General features: G+C 50.9%; 2 protein-coding genes across 2 annotated transcripts; one reads left to right on the plus strand and one right to left on the minus strand.

The window, feature by feature from the left end:
* Nucleotides 1-245: 245 nt before the first annotated feature.
* Nucleotides 246-986, plus strand: CHC_T00000586001 (hypothetical protein). The gene has a single exon (XM_005718009.1). The coding sequence runs from the start codon at nucleotides 246-248 to the stop codon at nucleotides 984-986; it is 741 nt and encodes a 246-aa protein (XP_005718066.1).
* A 5,106-nt stretch (nucleotides 987-6,092) lies between these two features.
* Nucleotides 6,093-6,350, minus strand: CHC_T00000587001 (hypothetical protein). The gene has a single exon (XM_005718010.1). The coding sequence runs from the start codon at nucleotides 6,348-6,350 to the stop codon at nucleotides 6,093-6,095; it is 258 nt and encodes an 85-aa protein (XP_005718067.1).
* Nucleotides 6,351-12,003: the final 5,653 nt, after the last annotated feature.

Here is a 12,003-nt window from a genome sequence, read left to right on the forward strand (position 1 = left end):
ACAAGTTCCTCGTCTGCATCGCACCCGCCCCCGACCCGCGCCCAGACTTCTGGGCCGCCCCCCACCCCGACCAGCAGGACATCAAGCTCAAGGTCCAGTTTGTTGGCGCTGACCTCTTCCGCCCAAGTTCTGCTTCTCGAAGACCACAGGCGAGGGGCGCACCACTGACACCGCCGCCTCCGTCGCAAGTACAACACCCAGATGCTGGCGTGAGTGAAGAGGAGATCAGTGTCCAAAGTCAGAGCATGTCGACAGGAACGCACCCCATCAAAATATCGGACAGTGGTCCAAAGAACCAAATACCGAAGAGAGAGCAGCGGAGCGGTATCAAAGATGATATTCCGGAGATTGGCTCAACCGCACCCATCCCTTTGCAAATTCTTGCGACAGAGGTAGCACGCGGAAATAGAGAAGTAGCTCGCCAACCAGTAGCAAGACACATTTTACCATGGGAACGGGCAGACTGGGTCGAAAACGTCAGGTCTTGGATGATAGAACGGCTGGAAGAAGAGTGTAACGCCAAGTGCAGTGCAAGCTCTATTGTGCCGGAGATGTTAGTAGGCGGCGTGAGGATGCGTGCAAAAACGAGCAAGGGAGATTTCATGGCTGTAGCATACCCAGGGAGCGGTGGTGGTGCAGCGAAGATAGGAGTTCTTGGGCGTGTGGTGCCGCGTTACATCTTTAAGGTGGTGTGTATGAGCGAAAACAAGGAAGCGGTATTGATGCGGGACCATCTGGACCCCTTTCACTATAAGGTATCGGTTAAGGAAATGGAGGCAGCAACCAAGGATTATGTGTGGATGCAAATGGGGACGATCGGGAGGACAAGTGAACTTGTAGAAGGCGGGTTGATGGATTTGCGATCGGAGGTACTACTAAGAAAGTTAGATAACTTAGAGCAGTCGCTGATGTTTCGGGAGATGGCTCCTGAGACGAGAAGTGGTGTAGCTGGGGTTCTGTCTACCCTGTATTCTTTATTGGGTTGAGCGCGTTCTGCTTATATACTGTTTAAGTTGCGTGTAGCTCTACTACGGGAAAAGGGTGTTGATAGAGTTCCCATTCGGTCAATCAACTGTTCCGACGGCCACGAGGTATACGCATTTCCCTTGACAATCAGGAGCAGTATGTTGCCAACCCCCTAAGGCTTGTCGCCTTCCCTGTGTCCCATTTGTAGTGAGAGCATTATTATACCAAAGCAATCATTGTTGTACTGTATACTTGCAAGAGCATTACTGCCCGCAACACTCCTCCTTAATGCGATTGTTACTCACATTCTTGTATCTGTAGCTTTTGTCGAAGATACAGCGTACGAGGGGCGGACAGACCCTTCGTGAGTGCATCTGCAATCATATCACTAGTAGGACAGTAGCACATATTAATACTGCCGTCCATTATTGCCTCTCTCACGAAGTGAAACCTTATGTGGACATGTTTGGCCATTTTCTCTCCTGATGCCCATTTGATTGCCCCTATATTGTCTTCATAAAGGACAGTAGGAAAATCCGAGAGCAGGCTTAGTTCCTTGAGAATCATCCTGAGCCATTTTGTCGCTTTGACACATTCGGATATCGAGATGAATTCGGCCTCCGTTGAGGACAGGGCAACTCCTCCCTGTTTCTTGCTCTTCCAAACAACAGGTGTGCCATTCACTGTCACTACGATTGCACTAGTTGACTTCCTGTCTGATACATCACCCGCCCAATCAGCGTCTGCGAATGACTCGACAATAGGGGGAAGCGCGTCTTTTCTCCACTTGAAATGCAACCCAAGCGAGGCCGTCCCGTTTAGATATCGCATTATACGTTTCACCCCAATCCAATCTGCCTGGTTCGGGTCTTCACACTTACGGGCAAGTATACCGACGGCAGCCGAAATATCCGGTCTAGTTCGAGTTGATATGTATAAGAGAGCACCAATTGCTTCTCTGTAGCGACCTATGCTAGGATCGCGTTTCATCCTTTGTCCTTGGTGCTTGTTTCTCTCAGGCGAAAGCGGAGTGCTGACAGGTTTACAATCAGCCATTCCAAAGACCTCCAGAACTTTCTTTATGTAGTACTCTTGACGTAGAGATACACCTTTGGAAGTATAAACAAACTCCACACCGAGGAAGGATTTTGCAACCCCGAGATCAGTCATTCGAAACTCATTCATCAGCATTTGTTTGACGGTAATAACTGCTCCCTCAGTAATTCCGACAACGAGGACGTCGTCAACATAGACGAGGACGTACACTGTGCTTCCTTCGATGTCAATAAAATAGAAACACTCTTCAGATTTAAGCTGCACAAATTTGAGGCGGTGCATTACTTCGTTCCATGTTTTGCTCCATATCTTCGGAGCACGCTTAAAGCCATACATAGCTTTTTGCATCTTTAGAGCCTGACCTCTTTTTACGCCTAGCTCAAGTCCCTCTGGTGGATTAAGGTACAAGTTATCCTCTTCATCCAGCTTGCCATTAAGGAACGCAGACTTGACATCAAGTTGATGTATAAACGCCCCGTGTTGACTCATAATTGCCAGGACGAGACGAACTGTAGAGAAATCCACGACAGGAGCATACACGTTATCCACGTGTCCCTCTTGAAATCCTTTCGCCACAAGTCTTACCTTGTAGCGGTCCACGGACCCATCTGCCTTGAGTTTCAAGACAAAAACCAACTTCGAGTCAATTGCCCTAGCACTGAGCGGTAGTTGTACAACTTTCCAGGTATCATTTCTCTTTAAACACAGAATCTCCTCCTCAACAGCAGCGATCCATTTGGAGCGATTCTTGCTAAGAAGAGCTTCGGCGAGACTGGTTGGTGTTTTCTCATAATTTTTATATGCCGAAACAACCAGTGCGTTGAACTCACTACCTAGCCTCTCAGGCGGGTTGCGAACTCTTGTGGGATATCTCCTACCGTCGCCCTCAACTTCAGTATTGACAGCATTGGGATAGTAAGTCAGGTTCTGTTCTGTAGGGGTTTCGACTGTGGAGATTATGTCTTCTGCATTATTTCCTATAGTCGGCAAGTGAGAAGCCTGAAGCTCGTTTGCCTCTTCCATATGACCATCTTCCAAATCATACTCGTGGGCTCCCATATTATTAATCCAGTCGTACAGTAGTCCACTCTTCATCGCTGTCTGTTCCCATTCCCTTCCGGGGAAGACAGATTCGTTAATTTTGACATGCCGCACGTGAAAAATGTTCCCACTCTTGATATCCCAAACTCTGTAGTTTCGATGCGGAAGACTCCGTAGTAAGATTCCTCTTCTAGATTTCGCATCAAGTTTCTTCCTTTTAGACACAAAGCACCATATCTCACAACCGAAGCAACGCAGATTGCCGACATGTGGGACTTTGCCAGTCAGTATCTCTATAGGGGTGCGCCCTTCATTAGTTTGACTAGCTGTGACATTGCGAATAGATTTGGCTGTGCATACGGCCTCTCCCCAGAATTTATCCGGTAGGCCAGCATGTGATAACATGGAACGTGCCATTTCCATCAAAGTGCGATTGAGTCTCTCTGAGACACCATTTTGCTGCGGTGTATACGGTGCGGAGGACTCCCACTCTATTCCTTCTTTCTCAAGGTATTTTAACATGCCTAGGTACTCTCCGCCATTATCAGAGTATATCAATTTGATTTGGCAATCGTACTTCCGTTCAAATTTGGCTTGGAATGATTTGAAACATTCCAGTGCTTCCCCTTTAGTTGCCATAAGGAAAACATCCTTAAAAGAGGAGAAAGAATCACTAAACGTTATGAAGAATGACTTGCCGCCCAAACTTGGAGTCGGAAGTGGACCACACACATCAGTAAAAATCACTTCTCCCGGTTTTGTCGCTGTATCCTTCCTGGCGTACAATGATAGTCGAGACTGTTTCCCTTCCACACACGGAACACAGGCTACATCATTCTGAGGAGTGTCTGTGAAAGATATTCCGGTCACTGCATCACGCTTTTCCATTTCTTTCAATGTCCGAAGGTAAACATGACCAAACCTCCAATGCCAGAGCTCTTCTCCCACAGTGCTTCCCACTGCAATGTCTGCTGTTTCCTCTGTGACTATATCTTTGAGAATATACAGACCATCTTCGAGTTGTGCAGTACAAATAAGTTCGTCTTTCATTGATATAGTGCAAAGTCCTTTACTGAATTGCGTTTCGTATCCATCTTGGTCAAGGGCCGAACAGGAAACCAGGTTGGTGTCCAGACCCGGGACGTACAGTACATTGTTGAGTCTCAGCGTCTTCCTATTGTCATCAAAAACCCCTGCGCTGATATAAACTGAGCCTTTCTGATTTGATTTGATACTGTTCCCATCACCAAGCGTGATTATTCTCGTCTGTGAATTCACAATCTTATCAAAAAGGCTATGATCTGACATCATGTGGTTACTCGCACCGGAGTCAACCACGGCATACTTCTTTGAGGTTCTTCCTTCTCTAGAGAGAAGAGCCTTCTCCTTACTTCCAATGTCAAAGCTTTTCGTATTTACAGGGGCACTGTGCTCCTTTCTCGTCCAGTGCCTAGTCGTGCGTGCCCGACATTCGCGCTTGAAGTGGCCATATTTACCACATCCGTAACACTGGAGGTGAGCCTTGGTCTTTAAGGCTTTTTGGCTGATAGGTATATCGTTTTGTAGGACCCTTCCAAGATTTCTCTCGCAATTCAAAGAACTGTATTCTTGCAGCAGGCGTGCAGTTGTTTTCTCCCAAGAAAGATCCTTATCCGACATAGTCTGTAATGCTGTGATCACAGCTCCGTACGAGGAATCAGAGGTTCTGCCGAAACTAGCAAACAATATCGCTGTTTGCATTGATTCGTTCACTGGACTTTCCATTACTTCTAGCTGATTAAAGATATTTTCAAAGCTGTCGACGTACTCAGACATGGTTTGAGATTTTTCTTGAAAGGACTGTTGGTAAAGCTCAGTCTGTAGCTGTACTCGTGTCGCAGTGTTCTGCGTTGCATACCTCTCATGTAGCTTCTTGTACATTTGAAAGGGATTCTTCCTCTCCCCAGCCACAGTGCGCAGCGGCTTATCGCCGAGAGATTGGACCAATAAAGATTTCGCCTTCAATAACTTTGTCTTTTCATCAGGCGTCAGATCTTCTATTGCCACCCTGGCCAATTGATCGATATTCACCACTTCTAGAAGATCCCTCGACTCCAGCAAGGCTTCAAACCGCAAAGACCACAGTGTGAAGTCTTCGCCTCTCTTGGCATTGAATTTGTGAAGACGACGTGATACAAGCTCGTCATCCATCTTATCCCAGCGTAAAAGTTACGTGTACACTCTGTTGAGATCAAGTACCCCAACCCTCAATGAACGTTGGTTCCTTTTTCGCGATGCTACCACTCCTGAGACGAGAAGTGGTGTAGCTGGGGTTCTGTCTACCCTGTATTCTTTATTGGGTTGAGCGCGTTCTGCTTATATACTGTTTAAGTTGCGTGTAGCTCTACTACGGGAAAAGGGTGTTGATAGAGTTCCCATTCGGTCAATCAACTGTTCCGACGGCCACGAGGTATACGCATTTCCCTTGACAATCAGGAGCAGTATGTTGCCAACCCCCTAAGGCTTGTCGCCTTCCCTGTGTCCCATTTGTAGTGAGAGCATTATTATACCAAAGCAATCATTGTTGTACTGTATACTTGCAAGAGCATTACTGCCCGCAACAATGGCAAGCAGACAAGCGTACAAAAAGAGTGTAAGATGGTATTTGGGGACCAAAAGGCGAATTCGGAATGGAGTAACGGAGCTGATGGGATGCGGAATTCCGGAGACGGTGCTCGGTGGGCAAGGGTGCCGAAAGGGTGAAGGTGGTGAGCATTACTTATTCCACAGATGGTTTGAGGGATTTGTTGGATGTGCATTGGCAGCTGTAGATGAATGGATTTTGAGGGAAGGCGTGTTTTTGAGTCTTTGGAGCTGTTTTAGGGAGACGGAAAAGATGGTGCGGTGGAGGGCAATTGGAAAATGTGTACATTGGCTGTCGTTGTTGGTAATGAGGTTGGAATATGCGCAGCATAGTGAAGCGGAATCAGCGGAAAGGGAATGGTGGGTGACACAAGCAGGAAGCGCACTGGTAAAGATGAAGGACAGGTTTATCGAAACGAGCCACAGATGGTGATGGAGACGGGCTGGGTCAGGCAGTAACAAGGACAAGGTGGCGCAACACTTTGCGCAATAGAAGGCATCGCGAGTGTGAAGGAGTCGAATCTGACATGCCAATGATTAAGGTAATGCATAGTTGAAAGACGGAATAAAGGAAGTTGAATTATATATACATACTTCAGGCATTGACGGTCAAAAACCCCTGATCTCAGCAAGCCTTGTTGCGAGGACGAACAGTTCGTGATCATCGTCACACCAAAACTATTGCCCTCTACAATTAGCCGCAAACGCTCTCCGACGAGTGGAGCAGTTCAGTGTGAGGAAAAGACCGCTGTCGAAAGTGCTTTGATCATCATCCACAGCTTCCATATCGTGCCTTCTATCACACGAGCTTTGCTCAAAACAGGGGGCACACCTGGTAAACACTGTCTTTCGAACCCCCTTTTCGCACGTATCAAAATTGCCTGTAGCTGCAATGAGTCGTGTACACGTGTACAAAGGTCTGCACGATTGCACTCGCTGCAACAAAAGATCAGGGAGCATTGCGGCCATGAATTGGAAACGGCCAATACCGTACAGGGGCAGTCGCGAAAGACTTGTCAGTGCTGTTCGAAGTTTGAAGGTGTGGGGAATGTGTATCGGGAACTCCTGGGCAGCTGATTCTGAAAACAAGTGAGAAGGTTGCAAGAATAGAGAGATTAGAGATGAAGATGGAGATAGAGTGAAAGGGTTAAACAAGAGGATGGAACGAAGAGGAATTGGGTATAGAGGGAGAGCGAAGGGGATAGCTGATCTCTGACAGGTGGAGATGGATTACTTGACGACGATGGAAACATGCGTCTGCATGTAGACGGCGACAGGTGGATGGTGGGGTTGCGGTTGAGGTTGGGGTTGGGGTTGAGCATGGAGATCTTGTGCAACAGCGACCGGAAGAAAAGGCACAGAGGGCTTTCGAGAGCGGTTACGGCGGACGTTGACGGCGTGTGTGAGGAAGACGCCGGCGATAGTGGCTAACAGGGCGCCTAGGACACCAAGTACGGGGTCGAGCCAGGTCCAGGGCATAGAGGTTTGCGACATGGTGGTGGTAAAGAGATTTGTTGTTGTTGTTGTGTGTGTGGGTGAGGTAGCTGTAGGGCGAGAAACGGGTACAGATAGAGAAAGGGTGAGTGGATTTTGGTGCGAGAATGAGTTGAATGAGAGAGAAGATGGTCTGTGGTGATATGGGGGGTGGGCTTTATATAGCGATCGACTCGTTGCGAGGTGCAGGTGGAAGAAAGTTGGTATGTGCAAGAAAGTTGGTATGTGCAAGAAAGGCAGTTAGGTTGCAAGTGTGCAAGCACCTTTTTCGACCTATCAACGGTGCTCACTAACATTGCACCGGTGTGGGGAAAGCAGCAAAGGTGCTTGTGAGGCGATACTCGGCAGGTCATTTGTACCGCTGATAGGTCAGAAAAGGTGCTGGGGCGATAGGCCGGCGCGGCCGCTGATGGGTCAAAAAATGTGCTGGATTAGAAAGCTGTGGCGCTGTAGCGATTTGATCGAAAGCATAAAGAAAGAAGCTGGTTTACTGCAATATGGCTGTTGGCACAAGCTGAGTGCGGCGGATGATCGATCCTTAGTTGCAAAGCCGCGGAGAAGCCTTAAGTACTACCGCAAGAGAAACTAAAGTCTAGAGAGTAACAAAGACAAAGCATGAAGAAGAGTGTAACTAAGTGAAACATGGATGTTTCAGGGCAGTTCGTACAAGTGAATCTGCATCAGCGGAAACACAGCAAAGAGAAGGTAGAAGTGAATCGAATCCCAAGTCGCGTTGAGTCAATCGCATCATAATCGGATTTCGTGTTCGTGTCACGTCACGGCACTGCATCAAACTGCAGTCACACTGGAGGCGATACATTTTTATAACCCTTTCTTCGCTAGTTCGGTAGAGGGCACTGTACGGGTTAAAGCCTTGGTTTCCAATGAAACTCCCCTCCGTGCAAGTGCGTCGGTGGTGATGATGACAATAACTCAACATGATGCTTCACATGGGAAGGATGATGAAGCGGTCCTGTTGATTGCCGCTGCCAGTATGTCTAGTTTTCAGACAAGGAAATCGAACAATTTGGAATTGCGATCATCACCTGCGCTCAGCCTTGTGAGGTTTGAGTTCTCTTGAGAGGCAAAGCGCCCTGCATGCAAAGCGGTTGCCCACTTTGCACACTGCCCGACGAGCAGTTACCGTACCCGTGTTGAATTGCCTCGTTTTTCTATAAAACACGGTTCGGCACTATGGAAAACTGGCACCTGGCCCCATTTCATTGGTTGTGGTGATCCTTTTCTGCATTTCGGTCGCGCCGTCAAACCCATGGCGGTTGCTCGTTGTTAGTGAGCACCGCTGATAGGTTGCAAGGTGTGGCGTTGAGACCCGTGTGGTTTTCTGGTTGGCGCTTGTTTCGAAGATGGGACTGGGTATTTTAACAAGTTCAAGGAAAGTAGTTCGCACACAGCGAATCCCACTTCCACTCCCACACCGCCCGCTATTCTATTAAATCCTAAGTCTTGCAGAAGCGCACACAACCGTCCGTCTTTCCCGAGCAATTCCACATCCTGACAATCTCATTTCTCTTTTTTTCCTTCGCTCACAGTAGTATAGCCGACGAGCAAATTGTATAGCTCGAGGCTTGTGTGTTGTCAGTTCCATGCAGCCAGGATCTTCAAACCGCTCTGAATAATCCCACGTTTCGCAGATAACATGGTCACCAAATAACTCCGGCTGCAAACCTCGCTGCCTGAAAACCGTATGCTGAAAACCATATGCCGACTTATGAGATAACCCAGCTTTAGGTTCTAACTGCTCTACTCACAGTGGGCGACTCCGAAAAACATAAATAGTGTACACACAAATTCCCTTGTGTATGAGTGTCGTATTTTGTGAGCTGGCACGGAAATGCATGTGACATAAAAATTTGTGTCAGACACGCAATGCTATACTTCGTACACAAAAACACATTTTGTCTCCCAAAGACCTTATCTTCTTACAACCTGCTGTTCACGGTATGTAGATATATGTCCGCTCTCCAGTACTGTACCCCACCGCACCCTGCCTGTCCTGACAGCCCTGCACACCCTCGCCCCGCCAATCGCGCGTGCCGTCTGGCGCCAGTTCCTTGCGCGCCACCGCCGGCGCCGACCTCGCCGCGCATGCACGCACGTGCCGCGCCTTTTGGCACCCCGCCCCGGAGCAACGCTCAGCCGCCACCTCGCGCGACTGCGGCGCCCTGCGCGACGACGCTGCGCCGCAAGTCGTCCCCTCCAACGCGCGTAGTGCCGCGCACCATAACGCCCGCTGCGATTGGTGGGCGGCCCGCCGATGGCAGAAAGACACAGCCGCGAGGCACGCGCAGCGGCAGCCACGCTGACACACTGTGTGCGTCCCGCGACGCGACGCACGGGAGCAGCCGCGCGCGTGCCCACGCGCACACGGGGGAGATAGCTTCCGGAAGATGTGGGGGAGAAGGGGGGGGGGGACGCACAGCGATTCGAGTTTGCGCATGATTTCTGAACGAATTTTTAAATTCGTTCAAAAAAACGCCCAACCGTTCCGCACGCGCCCCCGCTGCGCACGTAACCCGTTCGCCGCCCGCCCCCTTCCCACCGTCCCCCGCGCCGACGCCCCGCCCCGCCCCCCCGCCCGCGCCCCGCCGGAAGCCCGCGCCATGTCGTCGCCCGTCTACGTCTCCGCGTCCAAGCGGCTGCTGAAGTTCCCGCTGCCGCCGCCGACGCCGCCGGACACGCTCTCGCTGACGAGCCGCCACGCCGCGCAGGTCGCCTTCAAGGTGAAGTCCACCAACTAGTCGCGCTACATCGTGCGCCTAAACGTCGGCCTCATCGCGCCCGGCGCCACGCTCCCCCTCCACATCGGCCTGCAGGCACACCTCGGCGACAACGTGCAGTATTGACAACTATCGACAAATGCGAAGGGACCAAGTCTGTCATGCCAATGATTGACGTTGTGCCTAGATCAAACCAAAAATGCAACGAAGCTCTACTTTGTTATATGTAGTCACGGGCGTGTGAGGTGTTTGAGAGCCAGTGCGTGCCGGGCATGTCGGCAAACACGTCCCCAACTGTACGGCGTATAACCTCTGGCACTTGTTCCTCCCGAATGCGTGTATTTGTTCTTGTCTTTTCTTTTTACTTGGCCGCCTTCCTTTACGATTTGCCCGCGAGCCAACAGCACTACTTCTGCTAAACTGTGGCGCCTCTCCCCACGAAGAATTGTCAGCAATATTGGGCGAGGGCGGGACAGAACAAATATTGCATCACAGCAATGCAGGAGGAGGTAGTACTTGTGATCTATCACGCTTTACTCTCAGATTAACGATGCCACCGTAAAGCATCGCAAAACAGGGTCTTGTCCTCATATGAGCCTCATTAGTTTCCTCACAGAAAGGCCCGGGTCAAACGAGGAAGCATGCAGTTCGAGACAACCAACCCTGCATGACGTGAGCCACTCAACAGCAGTGCTAAAACGTTCGCCAGAATCTGTGGACAGATTCTGGCGCTGACATCAGGAACTGCGGGAAACCTTTACAGTACTCTAAGATTTACAATTCCAAAATCTAGAAAAAGCTACTTTTTACGGCTTGGCCCCAATACCCCTCTCGTCCACCACCACTACCACCACCCCACTCTCGCCCTCCTCCCTCTCATCCACGGGCGGCACCTCCCTCGGCCCGACCTCGCCCACAAACCTCTGATGCGGCCTGGCAATGCGCCGGTCCGGGTCGTCCAGAAACTCGTTCCAGTGCGCCACCCACCCGCCGCACCTGGCGAGCGCGAACAGCGCAGGGAAATACCCGGGCTCGAACCCCATCGCTTTGTACACGAGCCCCGAGTAGAAGTCGCAGTTGGGGAACAGCTTGCGGCTCGCAAAGAACTCGTCCTCCAGCGCCGCCCGCTCCAGCGCCACCGCCACCTCGACCAGCGGCTCGTCGCTCTCGACCCGCGCGAACACCTGGTGCGCCACGTCCCGGATGATCCGTGCCCGCAGGTCGTAGTTGCGGTACACTCGGTACCCGAACCCCATCAGCTTCTCCTGCTTGCCCTTGACGCGCGCGAGGAACAGCGAGATCCGCTCCACGCTCCCGACCCGCTGCAGCATGCGGGATTGACAAGATGAGGGTGCAAGGTGGTTAGCAATGTGATGCGGGGCAGGTGGAGTTGAGGAAGATGGAGACATGGGCGCCAGCGTCGGGGCCGACGCGACGCGAGGGAGAGGGTCGGACGCGGACCGGGGAGAGTGGCGAGACGTCGGGGCGGGGGAGGCAGGTGAAGGTGATCTTCGACGGCGGCAGGAAACGGTGCGAGGAGTTAAAAATTGTTTACTGTGCAGGTGTTTGATGCAAAGGTAGAGGGGATCTACAAGTAAGTGATGACAGAGAAGATATGCAAGGTAGAGACGAAGGTAGACAAAACGAGGGCGCGGCATGGACAGTGAGTGGCACGAGCTGTTGGACTGCAATGCTTGCAAGTCGAGACAAACATTGTGGAGATCGTATTCGATTTAGCAATCCGGAGCGGGTCCGGGAGTGTCGAAAGAAATGAAAGTGTTGATGCCGTCGCTGGTGACAGGAGGGTCAGGGTCGGATGGCGACGGTGGGTCTTGAGTTGCCGGAACGGGAGAGGGGGTTGACGACGATCTTCGACGGTGGCAGGCGTCAAAAGCTCTGTGGAGGAAAATGCCGAGGACATTGGCGAGGATAGGTATGACGAGGCCCAAAGTGGGATTGAACCAGGCCCAGAGAGAAGAGTGGTCGGCCATAGCTGGCGGTCGGTTTTGCGATGAGGAAGGAGGGAGTGCACAGTGGGCTAGCGGGCATGGGAGGGAAGGGGAGGGGGGGGCAGAGGACAGGTTTT

Source organism: Chondrus crispus, genomic scaffold, assembly GCF_000350225.1.
Source record: "Chondrus crispus Stackhouse genomic scaffold, scaffold_361, whole genome shotgun sequence".
Taxonomy (NCBI): domain Eukaryota; phylum Rhodophyta; class Florideophyceae; order Gigartinales; family Gigartinaceae; genus Chondrus; species Chondrus crispus.

What these genes read in the sequence shown, in the direction of transcription:
- CHC_T00000586001 (XM_005718009.1), top strand. Translation starts at nt 246, where the DNA reads ATGTCGACAGGAACGCACCCCATCAAAATATCGGACAGTGGTCCAAAG.
- CHC_T00000587001 (XM_005718010.1), bottom strand. Translation starts at nt 6,350, where the DNA reads ATGATCACGAACTGTTCGTCCTCGCAACAAGGCTTGCTGAGATCAGGG.